The 16,421-nt window shown below is 33.1% G+C and overlaps 1 protein-coding gene across 1 annotated transcript; it reads right to left on the reverse strand.

The window, feature by feature from the left end:
• Window positions 1-544: 544 nt before the first annotated feature.
• Window positions 545-7,819, reverse strand: LOC132062518 (LOB domain-containing protein 22-like). Its single transcript, XM_059455068.1, has 7 exons — window positions 7,699-7,819; window positions 5,502-5,545; window positions 4,045-4,182; window positions 3,436-3,976; window positions 3,098-3,243; window positions 2,942-3,019; window positions 545-1,155 (listed from the first exon to the last, which is right to left on the reverse strand). The coding sequence occupies exons 2-7, from the start codon at window positions 5,534-5,536 to the stop codon at window positions 1,041-1,043; spliced, it is 1,053 nt and encodes a 350-aa protein (XP_059311051.1). The 5' UTR covers window positions 5,537-5,545; window positions 7,699-7,819; the 3' UTR covers window positions 545-1,040.
• Window positions 7,820-16,421: the final 8,602 nt, after the last annotated feature.

Consider the following 16,421-nt stretch of genomic DNA (forward strand, 5'->3'; position numbering starts at 1 on the left):
TATTTTTTTGTATAAATTTGCACAACTTTTATTAATGTGGTCAAAACTTACACCAGCCTTTTAAAAGGCCACCCGTAAGAATTCCTGAAAAATAAAAGGAGATTATCCATTAATCCCTTGGTGGTCTTAGAATAGTTCAAGTAGGGGATTTCCTCAAGATAATAAAGATGAATAGTACCTAATTTATACTTTTCTAATGGCTTCCTAATTTATACTCGTGCTAACAGAAGAGGGTATATCCTTCAACTACCTTTTAATATCAAAATTACTCTTGTCGTCTAAAATTAGACCATACTTGTCCATTCTCACTAACAGAGTTCCAGCTCAGATTTGATAGGGTAAAAGTTTTAACTTTTTTGGCTTACATGGAGCTCCAGCTCGGATAACCCCCTCCCGGTCCTCTCTCTTTCGAGACCTCAGCATTCAAGAACTGCCCTAGAATCCCCCTAAATTAGCCACATAAAAAATGAAGTCTCAAACACAACACAAATATTAGTGTAAAAAAGGAAGAACATAAAAATGTATAAGTCTTGGGGAGTTTGTTTCCAAGTACATTTGTAATAAAGTCTACCCAATATTGTAACACAGAAATACAGAGGACAGGAACTCGAACCATTTAAAGTTAAGATGAAGGAAATTATGCTGCAGAAAAATGTAAAGACTATCCATCCTCAGAAAAAGAAAAAAAAATGTAAAGGCTAAAGAGCATCATCTCCAGCAGGTTCCTGGGCTTGCAGAAAAATGTAAAGACTATCCATCCTCAGCAAAAAAAAAAATGTAAAGGTAAAGAGCATCATCTCCAGCAGGTTCCTGGGCTTGCAGAAAAATGTAAAGACTATCCATCCTCAAAAAAAAAAACAATGTAAAGGCTAAAGAGCATCATCTCCAGCAGGTTCCTGGGCTTGCAGAAAAATGTAAAGACTATCCATCCTCAAAAAAAAAAAAAAACAATGTAAAGGCTAAAAAGCATCATCTCCAGCAGGTTCCTGGGCTTGCAGAAAAATGTAAAGACTATCCATCCTCAAAAAACAATATAAAGCCTAAACGGCATCATCTCCAGCAGGTTCCTGGGCTTCCAGATCGCCCCAGATCTGATCTTGTGTGATCCCATTATCATCCTCAATGATTACTAATTGTTCTTGCACCATGTCTTGCCTGTATCATGGGAAACAGAAACAAAAAATGATAAGTACTGATAGGGGGATATCTTGAATACTTGTACTTCTGGAATAGGGAGACATTGTAAAAGAGTTAGGGGATCTGACGGGGAATGGGGTTCTCAAAGTAGACTCTACTGCTGTTACTATGTTGTGCTTTGGCCTAATGATCGAGTCAGGGGCTACCTTCTTTCTTCTTGTGAATATTTTAGCTTGCAATCTCATGCTGTCATGCAGATTTTTATCAGATCTCGTGGTTTTGATTTTTGCAATTAATGTGCCTAAAAATGTGTAAAATTCTCAGGAAGGACCATTGCCTCATAATGACCGACATTTATCCCGCCCCACTCCACAGATGTTAAAATCAATGGTGGCTATATGAACTTGGTGGTCAGACTGGCATCGGAAGTCGCCAAGTACTGAAAGTTGAGGCGCTGAGAATATGCCCTTTTTCACATCGTCTCTGACCAATACCTTTGCGAAGTTCCTGAATGCAAACCAATAGAAAGGCTGCCAGTAGATACTTGGGTAGGCCCCTCTATTGTTTCATTGCTCATCTCTGGCATTCATTTTCTTTTGGCTCGCTTTTTTTTTTTTTTTTTTTTGTTCTCTCTTTTCATTTCCATAATTTATTTCATGCTTTATCTAGGGAACTTTGTACAAGAATGTTCAGCAGGAGTTGTAATGATGTGGGGGTGTTGACTCAGCAGGAGTTGTAATGATGTGGGGGTGTTGACTCAGCAGGAGTTGTAATGATGTGGGGGTGTTGACCTTTTAGGATGTTTGTGCTTGCTTACTGAAAGCAACAGTCCTTACCATGTTCGCAGTACCCATGGCTAAGTCTCCAATAATATCCCCTTTCTCTCATTTCTTCTATTAGTTTAGCTTGAATCAACAAAGCTCCACCTTATATATGTGCTGCAAAGATTTGATGCTAAATGCCTTCAACAGGTATATATTTGGTACTCATTAACGTATGCACTTTGTTTGTTGTTTATTCCTTACAGTGTGATTTCCAAGATTGGCATTTTCCAGACTGCCACTTCTGAACTTTCTTCTCTAGTATAAACTATCCAGAAACTATAGCTTCAACACGTTCAGTAGAATGGCCATATCTCTTTTCAGTAGAATCCCCCCTATATCTCTTTTCCTTTCTTCATCTATCATACTCGTCTTTATTAATACATACCACTAAATTTTTATCAAATATCAATAGAGACTCTAACCACTTTATATGTAATACCATTCCATTGCACAGAAGTGCAGATGCTAACTTAACTGTTTGTATTTTTAACAGGAGTGAAAAATCTTCAGGTAATTCTTAACATGTTTGACAGAGAATATATCAGATTAAATTTAAATTTGCCTAATTAGATTAACTTTCATAATTGAGATATTTGAAAGCCATACAGAATAATATTACTAATACACTGATATCAAGTTTTGGATGTTCCAAATGGGAACGGTCACATACAAATGGATAGAGGGACCACAAGCTTCTACAAATTCACAGATATGAATTACTTCATTAATCGTATCATAAGGGCCCCGCCATAATATCAGATAACGCACACTTCCAGAATAGTATTTTACAGCACAAACTTTAGGAATATCATTAACATTACTTAGCTTCTTAAGTGCAGTAATGTGATCATTGATCAAATACTGATACCACACAGAGAGCTGATAAAGAAAAATCATAGATCTTATTACTTCACACAATATTTCAGTACACATATAAAGTGGGATGAATTAAAACTTAAGCGAGAGTTCATAGTATGTACCCGGGTGGTGCGACTCCATCTGCGGGTGACGGAACTGCTTCTAGGGAATATTTTCCATTCCATAGAAGCAGTTGATCCCTGTAAAATAAGAAAAAACAGTTTTAATAAAGAGACTTCATTGAATTAAAAGAACAGTTTATAGAAATTCGTTTTTACAGTTGCAAAACCGTCTGTACTTTTGTTGCAAGTTCAATTTTCATTCCCAGAATGCTGCTGCAATCAACACAATGCAGGTCCCCTTCACGAACACCATCTTTGAGATTAATAGTATTGTTGAAGATCCCTCTGTTTGGCACCGCTTCCTGCATGTTAAAGTGAAACAGTGCGTTAGAGTTCATATTCTAAAGAAAATTAAATTATTAGTGTTGATCCTAAAAGATCACTTAAAAGTAATCCTAGTGAAGACAATAGAAAGCATGCAGCGAAGAATTTCCAGTATGAAACTAGCCTAAGAAGATATCAGCAAAGGGAAGAAAGGGAAAGAAAGGACTTACGATGAGATTGCCAAAATCTTTGCAACGTGCAATGCTGGTCCTGCATTTGCGGCACATGTAGTACACACTAGCGTTATCGAAAGAAGGCCAAGAACTTGTACCTGAAGGACAAGTCGGCTGCCCCTTTTTGGCAAGTCGATGCATTTCTGAGTTGGCTCTAGTAACCTGTAGATCATTTGCGGCATGCTCAATACGGCTTTGCAGGTTTCTAATGATGGTACTGACCCCCCTGAGCCCGCTATTGGGATTGACAGAGCGGGTATTAGCTTCAAAAATGATGCAGCGCATCAGGCTGTCCATAAGTGGGGGTTGAAATTTTTTGATCCAGTCAGTAACCTTAGGTAAGCCAAATACTTCTTTTACCTTCATGGCTAAGGTTTCTGATTCCTTTCCCGGCGGGAAATATCTAAAAAAAGCACAATTTGGAGGGCATTTTTTTTGTAGTAACTTACAAACTTCGCATTTATTGTTTTTTTTGCTAGTACGTTCATAACCAACCACATCAACATGATTTGCTCCATTCCATAACTTCAGTTTGTCCCTAAAAACAAGAAGACTGGTGAATAACTTCCATGGAAAGTTCATCTATAAAAAAAATTAAATACTTACATATGAACATGAATCAGAATTTTGGAAGGATTCTGATCGAAACACTTCCATCCAAGTAGTGTCTTGCAACTGTTGCACGACATGCCATCAATCCTGAAAGGCCCTATCCGGCATAGAGTTTCTGATTGTACATTGATTCTGCATGTGTTAGACGCACATTATTGAACAGATGAAGGAAAATCTGTGCAGTTTATTGCGTCTACACTGATGCATAAAGGAGGAACATAAGCTCCATATATATACAGTTGTCCTGCGGCTGTTGCTAATGTAGGGAGAAGTCCTAGTTGCTTAAAACTCTTAACAGATAAAACCTCAAACTAATCCAAATACAATTCAAACTATTCAAAAATAATTCTAGAAGATTATGTCCTAATACTCCCCGGCAAGTGAAGCTGTGGATGAACCACTGCAAGCTTGTCATGCAAGAGTTGGAAACGCCCAGTTGACAGGCTCTTGGTCATAATATCAGCAAGTTAAGTGAAAGTCAAGCTCAATATGCTAAGGTCTCGCATGAAATATTGGATTAGCAGTGAGGTAAGTGGCAAACAGATTATATCCTAACAGATGAAGCGAAATCTGTGTATCTTATTATGTATACACTGATGTATAAAGGATGAAGATAAGCTCCATATATATACAGTTGTCCTGCAGCTGTTGCTAAATTAAGGAGAAGTCCTAGTTGCTTAAACAGATAACACCTCAAACTAATTCAAATACAATTTAAACTATTCAAAAATAATACTAGAAGATTATATCCTAACAATTATGATAAAAAAGACTTTTGTGCTTTAAAAACGATATTAAAGCCTAAGTGTACAAAACTGCATATACCATATATGTTAGTATGTAAGATCACAGTCGGTATGATATATTTCTAAGTAACAACTACAACACTGGTAATGCCTAATTACTTGAACTTGGCAGCCAAATCCATTAAGCGAATATCTGCAAAAAGACATCAAAAATTGCAAAAGACGGAAGTAATTCAAAAGAATTTGTTCTCACAAAGTTTCGGGATGGATCAAACCCATGCAAGAATGGAATTTATGTATATTCTATTCAAGATTCACAGTTACTGGAGTCATCTCACAAAGCTCGCAACATAATAAACGTATGCACAGTCGATTGATACAATTAACTTAAATTCAAGTAGTAAATCGAGAACTTAGAATATAGAGATACATGAGATGCCAACTAAAATATGACAGAACAAAAACAGTTACATGACAGAAACAGTGAGGAGAAGAAGAAAGTAGAGAGAACAATAGGAACCATCGAAATTCACATCAAAATAAGACGTGTGAGTAGTTTGGGGAGACAAAGAGGTGCGAGAAGTTGGAAAGAATGACTTAACAGTTATCAATCAATTAGTAAACAGATTCTAGGGGAAAGAGATAACTTAGGATATAGATATATATGAAGTTAATTCTATTGATGCGTCAGAAGAAAGATCTTACAGATTATCGTGAAAGATGCCTACAGTCCCCGCCATGGTTGTTAACTGAAAAAACAAACAAGAATAGTGAGAAAGAATTCAATCTCCATATCCCTGGACCTTACAGTGAAATATTCAACAGGAACCATTTCTCGTTTAAAGTGTTAAGATTAAATCATCACAACTTAAATAAGACCTCTTAAAGGCATGCTCATCTTAACAAAGCAGAACACAATCTGTTTTGGGGCATATTTAAAAAATTTAATTAAACTTGAACTCCTAGAATTAAAAATTCTTCAGCAAATACGAGACACTGAGATGTAGTGTTTAGCTTATCACTATAAGGATGCAAATAAGCATCTCTTTCACATCATGACAGAAACAAAGATATCATAGCTTGTCTATTTGGTAAAGCTATTAACTTATAAAGAAGTCTCTTAGGGATGGAGTTCAATACCATAGTTCTGACAAGGAGCTTAAATGTCTAAGTGGGCTTGGGTTAGGAACTATTTATAAAAGAAACTCTTTATGCATTTTGTTCCTTTGAAACATGAATGTTGATTACAACTAGCAAATCCATACTAAGTTATTAACTATTCTAGAGAAGTCCTGACATGACTATCTAAACATAAGAGAGAGCCAAGTCGTGGTATTTGTTAAATCCTTTACAAAGTGAACTACTATCTATTAACGAACAAAGGCATAGCTCATTTTACTTCACTTTACTACTAGTTTATCAAAGTATTTTGGGAAATAGAATTCTATTATGTCATAATTCTAGTTGAAAATGTTTAAATAATTAATTAAGCAAAGATATAGGACCTTACTCCAAAAAAAAAGATGCTATCGGCGACCCTCATAAGCATGCTGTTTCCTTGAACATTGAGTGCAGACTCACAAGTTGTACTAGCTTAACTGATTAAACTACAGGTCATGAACTTAAGAAAGTAACCAATACACACACACACTAAAAAGTTCATATTATTCTCCTCACTCATAGTGCCTCAAAATAACAAAGTTCCTCTCTAAAACAACTATATTATCCCCTCTAGCACCTCAAAACCCATTGTTAGTAACCAAATAATGACTAAATGCTCATCATTAACCCCACATACTGAAGAGTTGCATAAAATAATAACAAAAAGATTCCCAAAATCCACTACATCAACAATACCCTAACTAAAAGTTCATATTAAGCAATTAAAATTCAATCTTTATGCAGAACTTAACAAAGTAACCAACACACACACACACTAAAAATTTCATATTATACCTTGGAACTAACATTTATGCCGAGAATATTCTGATCATGAAAGAGCCTAAAGTCATGGTATTTACTAAATCACAAATAAGCTCCCATTCTAATCTGATGATGCAAAGTGTAATTAGTAATTTGAAAATCATTCGTTTACAAATATAAGTACTTAATCCTTTATGCTCTCACTCAAAGCTTAATTACTATATGTAGTCTATCTTACTATCTTACGCAAATATATACTTTGTTAAAGTTCAAGAAGCTCAATTAAGAAGGGGACTTTGGAGCAACGGTAAACTTGTCTCTATGTGACCTATAGGTCGCGAGTTCGAGCTGTGGAAGCAACCAGTAATGCTTACATTAGTACCCAAGGGGTGCGGCCCTTCCCTGGACCCTGCTAATGCAGGAACGCTTTTAAAATCTAAAAGAAATTGGTTTTAATTTAAATCAGGTATTCATGCAAGAAACTGACTATGAGAAAGTATTCATATGATTGAAGCTTTTTCTCTAAAATCAGACCAACTTCATATTCCCTTTTTCGGCTAGCCCAATCACCTAATATACCCGGCCAATTACATTTCTTTTTCTGAGACCAGATAGCAAAATTTCAAAGTAACAACTACAACACTGGTAATGCATAATTACTTTCACTTGGTAGCCAAATCCATTTAAAGATATTATTTTCAAAATTGTTGGTACAATGTACAATGTATAAAGTCTCATTTTTTAATATTTTTTGTTTATTCTGAGCTGCACCACCCATGCAGTGGCTGGATAAAAAAAAAAGATGGGAAACCCAGAAATCTAAATTGGAGGAATAACAACAACAACAAAAAAAAAAAAAAAAAAGGGTTCTTTTCCTATGTTTTTCTGTTCAAAATTGTTGGTACAATGTAAGACATAAAGCTTGATGGATAAACATTTACATTTTTTTTTCAACAGGCAAAGACCATAAAGCACTTACATTTTTTCAAGTTTAGGATTCATATCCATGGCTGGTTTTGAACTATGCCTTTCAGCTCAAAAAAAAAAAAAAAATTGCTATTGTGGAGAGTCGAACTTGAAAATGAAAGCTCATAGTCCTAAATATGCTTCAACGACCCATTATCACTTGGCCCACTAGTCCTTTTGGAAATGTATTACAATAATTTATTACTAATATATTCCAACTAACATTTACCAAAAAAATACATATATATAGTATATGGTTCTAAAATGTCTTGTCTTACTTTTCTTTTTTATTTATCCCAAAAAAGAGTGTTTCTTCCTTCTATATTTAATAAGTTAAACAATTTAAACATCCTAACCACAAAATTTAAGGAACATTGCAGTACATTATTCACATATTTATTTAGTACCACAAAATTAAAAAATCTCTTTATTTCTGAAACTATGCACCTAATTAAACTAAGACACTTAAATTAAGAAGGATGGAGTACTTAAATTGAGAAGGATGGAGTACTTCATTTGCCCCATTTTACATGTGTTGCTTTTTTTTTTTTTTTTTTTGGTTAAAAAAAAAGTCTCTTTCTATATTAATTCCTACATTTTACATAGCAAATTCAAGACCACAAGATTCAAAAAAAAAAAATTATCTTTTAAATTATGTGTTTTAGTCAAACTAAAACACTTAAATAAGGACAGAGGGAGTACCGTACTAATAACTCTAATTCCATTATTCTCATTTTAAAAACAATGTGGACAGGACATACTTAGAACTCAAAGGAAATTTTTGATACATAATAGATCAGCCACTGGCCCTAAAACCCAAATGAAAATACTAGAAATTAAAGCTGCGGTAGTAATTATAGAAATGCATGGGGAATTAATTATATATAAATAACTTTTTAGTTTCTTTCACATTTTCTTAGTTTCTTGCTACAGAATTCATCAATATTCAAGATCATAGAAACCCTTGTTCTTGAATAATAAATTAAAACGAGAGGTAGTACAAACGAAATATAAACAACATCATAAAAGAATTAAAGGATTGGCAAACATTTCGGATTACTACTTCATTACACCCATTTTCTTCTTGGGAAAATGATGTATACTTTACTTTTTAGTTACTTTCACTGTTTCACATAGTTTCTTAGTTTCTTGCTACAGAATTAACCAATATAGAAACCCTTTTTCTTGAATAGAAAACGAGAGGAAGCAATAAAACAACTATAAACAATATAGTATCATACAAGAACTAAATTACTACTTCATTACACCCATATTCTTCATGGGAAATGATTATAATTTACTTTTTAGTTTCTTTCACATTTTCTTATTTTCTTGCTACGTACAGAATTCATCAACACGGAAACCCTTTTTCTTGATTAATAAATGAGAGGGAACTATAAAAGAAATATAAACAGCATCATACAAGAAGTAAAGGAGAAGTCATTACTGTTTTGCGTAAATCACTGAGGACGGCAATAGGATTCTTGCATTCCGCACAAACATAGCCAATAATATTGTCCTTACGCATGAGTGCTTTCTCCATTATCGTTTATCAAGATAGCTCTTCAAAAACAATGCAAGATTGATATGATGCTAGTTGTTCTTCGAAAGCAATGCAAGATTGATATGGTACTAGTTAAATCAAGAATGGAAAATGAGCTTGCAGATTTGTATATTGTAAATGTGTTATCAGCGGGAAAAGAAAGTAGCGTTTAAGTTGTTTGTGTATTCACTAACGGGAGTATATCAGTAGGCGGTTAACCTTTTATGAACAAAAATTAATATCTGGTCAAATAACAAGCTTTGACTTGTGTTTTGGCGGGTTTACGGATAATTGAAAATCTAACTAAACTAAAAAGTGAATCAAATCAAACGAAAGTTGACATTTTTTCTTTGTTTGGTTTTGATTTTAAACAATCGAAAAAACCAACTATATAAATTCATTTTGAAAAATTATAACTGCACGTATATATTTGTGTATATTTTTATATAACTTCTATAATTTTACAGTAAATATTAATATTTTACATTTTTGATTCGTAATTTAGGAGTACTTCCCTTTGTAGTAACTCAAATCCTTGCCTTTACTTGCTAGCTAGCTTGATTTGTCATTTTTGTTGTGATAATTATAAGAATCTATTTTATGTTTAAAATAACTTGTCTTTGAATCCTTTATGTATTGGCCATATGAATTCAAACACATGGACATCTTAGAGAATGATGCGTGGCAAAAGGCATCTAGCCGGACCTAGATCAACAAAGACGACTTTGACTTAGAGTCAAGATCATAGTTTAGGGCGAGTCGAGGAATTTGAAAGCTTGTGGGTTCGGGTAAAGCCACGCTCTAAATTACAATTCACATCATGTTAACATATTGATAAAACATTGAATACAAATATATAGTTCGACGGGAGTGTGGCCGAAGTTGGGCCGGCTTACACGACGACCTTTGCCGTAGCTTTGAAGACGCATTCGTAAAACCCACGCCCGGGGCGACACGCTCACTCCGCCCTTGGTCAAGAGAATGCCGAAAATAGTTCATTTCGGGTCCACAACAGGCTGGTGGCCTTGTGCCGGAGTCAAATGCCTGATAGGTCATTATATTAGTGGCTGGATATTATAAGCTTCGCAAATCAACTGGTCCTGAGAAATATGGGATTCACTATAGCGGTTACACATTCACGTACGTAACGTACTCACTGTGCAGATAATGATCATTATGGGCAGCTGAATATACGGGAAGTGTTACTTCAGGGTTTAGATATAAATACACCCCTTTTCCGATTATGAGCAGCTAAATATACCTCAGCTGATTTTCATCATCACTATTGTAAAAGCTCGCAATTTATCACAAGCAAGCACTCTCTTTTTCCCGTCACGCTGCCTAACAGGTCCATTAGAGACATGATTTGAGTAAGAACGTTCGTACTCTTTTGCTTTATTGTTTATTAATTCATTGTTATTTATTTGTTTCATTATATTCATAAGCAAGTTCTTACTATCAAGAGGTTAATAGTGATCTTTGTAATCTGCTTTCCCTTGTCCTCGTCAAATATAAATAAAAGTGTTAATCTGTATCTCAAAGATTAGATTAAACACTTTATTCAATTATTGTCAAATATATACAATTAGATCTTCAGCTTTTTATCCCAAAAAAGAATCATTGTAAGAAATTTTGTTACAAGAAAAAGGATTTTTAGTGACGATATTTTGTGGCGACACTAGAAGTCATTGCTAAGGATTTACCAGCGACAAAACCGGACTCCATAAGAACGAACATTATCCGTGGCGACTTTAAAGTATCTCCACTAGTACGCGTCACGGCGTCAGTATAGCTGAAAACTTTCAATTCTAACAAAGAACCAAATTTTGGTGAAAAACTTTAGGAACGACCAGCCAAATTGTGATTAACTTTTTTAAAATTAAAGATAATATTACATTGTGTAGCACTTCCTCCCGTGAAAAAGAGTATCTACTTTGTTATTTGCACTTGCTTAAAAAAATATTAACTAGTAGACAAAAATAGGTAATTTAACTAAACTATCCATAATTAAATAGATATTGAGATATGATCACTTAACACTTAATAAGGACAAATCTGAAAAAATAAGATTAATTCTTTCTTGATATATTATAATTGGACACTCTTTTTTAACAAAAAAAAAAAATGAAGGCTAAATGGCTCTTGTTGAATCGGAGAGAGTATATAGTAAAGTAAAAGAATCTCAATTCCCTTACAGAAAACAACTTTCCACTAGATTTTTTTCCAATTCATTACAATGCCGGGTTTCTTCAATTCTAGAATCGATTTGTTCGCTAATTCCTCTGATTTCGATTTTGTATGTTCGATTTTTCCTGCTGAATGATGGGTTTAAATAGAAGTCCATACTCTTCTATACTTCTATATGTTTTTTTCTTAAAATATCTAATGTGCACTTTATCTCAGATTACAAGTAAGCTACTTCGAATAATTTTTATTTTTCAATTCATTAAAATATGGAGTGGTATAAACCTTTAATTACTCAGTTTTTGAGTAAAGATCTCAAAAGGTCATTCAATTATGAGTAATTACAAAGTTATTCAATTTTGTTTTGTAGTAATAAAATTGGGTAAATCTCATGAATGGTCACTTAACTATCTTTTTTTTTTTTTTAATCAAAGTCACTTAACTATGTTTTCCAACACAAAAGTCACATAACTATTACTTTTTTTCACCAAAGTCCCTTATTCTAACACAAAAGTCACATAACTATCACTTTTTTCCACCAAAGTCACTTAACTTTATTTTCTAACACAAATGTCACAAAACTTTTAGCTTACTAACACAAAATCGCACGTCTAGAAAAATTCAACTTCCGATGGGTAATAATTTTATATTTTAATTTTATTTTTAATCTAATAGATACAAACTCAATTAGAAAGAATCGACCTAATCCAAAACTCATGCAAATACTAAAATATTAAAGAAACAAAACCAATCTCACCAAATATATAATCCTTCTCTCTAGGGGCTCTCAAGCCAATAATGTGTGTATTTTATTGGCTCTTTTTTTCGATATATATTGAAAAGTGTTACATGTTGTTGGATAGTCGAAAATTGAATTATACAGAGTAATAGTTATTATTATTTTCATCAAAAAAGATAACCTTGTGATAAATCTTTTTAAAATTTATTTACCCTTTGGTATTTTAATATCTGCATATGATTTTTGGATCGGATCGATTTTTTTTAATTGAGTTTGTATCTATTAGATTAAAAATAAAAATATCACCCATCGAAAGTTGAATTTTTCAGTAAGCGTGACTTTTGTGTTAGAAAACATAGTTATGTGACTTTAGTGAAAAAAGTGATAGTTATATGATTTTTGTGTTAGAAAACATAGTTAACTGACTTTAGTGGAAAAAAAAAGTGATAATTACATGACTTTTGTGTTAGAAAACACAGTTAGGTGACTTTTGTGGAAAAAAATGATAGTTAAGTGACCATTCATTAAATTTTACCATAATAAAATCACTCAACTTATAGGCTTTTCTCTTATAAAATCATTCAACCAAATTTGTCATAAAAAAAGATGATATGAAAAATAAACTAATTTTTTATGCATGTAGACATGGACCCCACAAATAAAATTAAATTAAAACTCATATTTTATACCTAACCCACCCACCCACAAATTAAAATGTTTAACCCACATATTCCTTACCTCACAAATTAAATTATGATCTTAATTTGAATGCACATCTGAATGATTAAGATGTTGTATCTAGATCTGGATACTGAACGATTAAGACCGTTTGTTTTTCAACATCTGAATGTGCATGATGTATTTGTTTAAACATAATAAATATATAATTCAAATAAAAAACTAACTAAATGTAGAAAATAAATACAAATTTAATATAATATTAAATATTATTTGATTAAAAAATGAAACATTTATATTCGCTAGTAATGGTGGAGATGTTTTGTAGTGGTAGTGGGTGGTGGGTGGGGTTTTTGGGGTTGGGGTGGAGGGTTGGTAGGTGGGGGTTGGGAGTTGGTAGGTGGGGGTGGGTGGTGGTGGGAAGGGTGGTAGTGATGGGTTGTGGTGGCCTTTGGTGGTAGTCGTGTGGTGGGTTTGGGGATAGAGGTGGGTGGTGGTGAAGAGGGGTGGTTGGGGGTAAGGTAGGTGGGTGGTGGGGGTAGTAAATGGAGTGGGGGCTGGGTGGTGGGTGGATTGTAGAGGGTTGGTATAAGGGGTGGGGTAGGGGTGGGTGGTGTGGGGTTGGTATAGGGTGGGGTAGTTGGAGGGTAGGGGTGGGTCATGGGAGTGGGAGTGGGTGGAGCCGGTTGTAAAAATTGACCATACAAAAAATAACTTAATGATATTAAAACTTTGATTAAGATCTTAATGATTAAGACCTATTCAGTCAAATAAGTGTTTAGATCTTAATGTAAACAAATGCACTTAATGGTCTAAGGTCTAAACCATTTAGATTCAGAACTCCATCAAGTGCAAACAAATGAGGCCTTACTGTAGAACTTGTGCGAAAGCTTTAACCGGTAATTAAATAAAAATATATTTTTATCCACTTAATAGTTTATAATATATATTACTAAGAATGTAGTACTTATTTTAGGTATATAATTAATGCTGGAGATAAAACTATTATTATAATGCTAGAAATTATTATTAAAAAAAACAAGTTTGATGAAAAGAATACCTAGAGAATTCATTAAATTGATATTATCGTACAACTCAATAATTAAATAAAAATATATTTTTATCCACTTAATAGTTTATAATATATATATTACTAAGAATGTAGTACTTATTTTAGGTATATAATTAATGCTCGAGATAAAACTATTATTATAATGCTAGAAATTATTATTAAAAAAAAACAAGTTGATGAAAAGAATACCTAGAGAATTCATTAAATTGATATTATCGTACAACTCAAACAGTGAACACTTAGGGGTGGGCATGGTACGGTATGGTACGATATTTGAAATTTTGATTTGGTAATTTCGGTTTTCGGTATTTAAAAATACTATACCATTATCATACCAAATTAATTCGGTATGATTCGATATTTTTAAGTTTGGTTTCGGTATTTTATAATACGGTAATTCGGTAACCATAGTTTGTTCGACTATGACTTACATATATACATATAATAAAGAATTAAGACTTCGGCTATTCAAGAAACGTCTCAATTATATTATACTAACACCTTACACGTGTAAAAATATTCAAAAGAAAGTACAAGCAATGCCCTTCGTTAATCAATTACACACAAAGGGCATTTCAACCAAGATATATATATTTCGATATACAAAAAGGGCATTTCAATTAATTATATCATACTAATATCTTACACATGTGAAAATATTTAAAAGAAACTACAAGCAATTCCAACGTCTAAACAATTAGTTTGTACTAATACTAATTATATATTTGTTAGTATTTTATATATATATGAATTGTATATGTAACTATATGGAATACTTCGGTATGGTATTCGATATTTCGGTATTTTCTTTATCAATACCGAATACCGTACCAAATACCAAACTTTTCAAAAATGCATATCAAATACCGTAATATCAAAATCCCAGTACCAAAAATTTCGATTTCGATATGGTAAACCATATATACCGTACCGTGCCCACCTTGAACATAACACTCAAAACGTTTTCCAGTTAGCAATTAGAATTGATTACATGTAATGTACTGACTTTGTAAGAGCAGCAGAAATATCGGTTTTGCAGTTAGCACTTAGCATTGATTACATATAATTGTAACTTAGCACGAGCAGCATAAGCAAAAAGCCAAACAGCATTTGAAAAATTTCAGTTCTTCGATTAACTGAAATACCGGGACACTAAAACTGAGAACCGAATCAAAGTTTTAAAATTTTTAATACTAAACAGAACCGAAATAGGGGTTTTAGATTAAGACCCATTTTGATTTGTGGGTGGGCGGGTCGGGTATAAAATATGGGTCTTTTTTAATTTTATTTTAGTAAAATTTTCACAAACAATTACCTTTTAGCTCATTCTAACGACCTATAACTACATGTTCTACTTTTACAATTCGTAATTTATGACTCTATATTTAGTAAGAGATCATAAAAATACTATAAATATAAATATAAATAAAATATTAAATACACACGCCTACTAACTAAAAGCGCTTATATTTATGAAAAACAAAATTTGTTCCAATTTAAATTATAATCAGCTTTAATGTTTCGATTCACGCAAATATCCTCCCATTCCATATCTCGATCTCATATCGCATTCAAACAAATGTACTTCAACAAATTCAAAAAAAAATTGAATTCAAAAGTACATTCTTATTTTTAACCAAAAAATAAAAAGGTTCAAAAACTAGTTCATCAAAAATCTTTGAAAAATAACAATATCAAACCAAAGGAAATGAGCTTGATTTAAAGCATCTAATCTATATTTGATTTCATCTCTGTTGAAATATCGAATTCAAGTTGAGTTCATAATTTAGGAATAACGTTTTCACCGCAACTTTTTTATTTTTTTCGTTTTTTTTTCCGAAAAAATTTTGAATATACGAAAACTCGATTCATAGATTCAAAAAATATTATTGTTTTACCTAAATTGAATATAACACATTGCCGTAGTTAAAAACAACGGATAATGACAAGCGAATCGTTGATCCTAAGATTCTCGGTTTTGGGAACGATCGAATCGTTTTGTGAATTACAAAATTGATGCCGTTGTATTCACCGATAATTGCAATTACGATGAGTTAGTTTCTACTATTACAAAATCAATTAGGCGGGATATCACAAAAACTATTTCAATAAAATATACCGTTCAAGGCGATTTTCAACCAATGGAAATACGCAACGAATTTAGAGGGAGTGCAAATACATTAGCTTAAGAGAGAAAATGAGTTTTTGGGATGTATCCAATGTAAGGGCATTAGTATTCATGATTTTGATGTTGAGGATGATGCAACCGGTAATCGTATTATTAGAGATGACGTGCTGCAAATTGATATAGCGAGAATCAGATGGTATGGATGTTTGTGATTCTACAGAAAATGCGGTTTTGTTCGAGAATGATAACAATTTGATAATTTCGAAACCGGAAACTAGAAAGAGTTTTGCCGATCAAATTTACTGTGATAAGTAAACTTTGAAATTGTGATGGCGAAATATGCACCAGGAAAGATTCAATTTTCAAAACGGGGATCGAATGCTATAAGGTAA

The sequence above is a fragment of the Lycium ferocissimum genome, chromosome 7 (genome assembly GCF_029784015.1).
Source record: "Lycium ferocissimum isolate CSIRO_LF1 chromosome 7, AGI_CSIRO_Lferr_CH_V1, whole genome shotgun sequence".
Lineage (NCBI taxonomy): Eukaryota > Viridiplantae > Streptophyta > Magnoliopsida > Solanales > Solanaceae > Lycium > Lycium ferocissimum.

Coding starts and splice junctions, on each gene's coding strand:
- LOC132062518 (XM_059455068.1), bottom strand. CDS start 5,536: ATGGCGGGGACTGTAGGCATCTTTCACGATAATCT. Junction 3,244..3,435: donor AAGATTTTGGCAATCTCATC/GTAAGTCCTTTC, acceptor TTTAACATGCAG/GAAGCGGTGCCAAACAGAGG. Junction 1,156..2,941: donor GATGGAGTCGCACCACCCGG/GTACATACTATG, acceptor CCCATGATACAG/GCAAGACATGGTGCAAGAAC.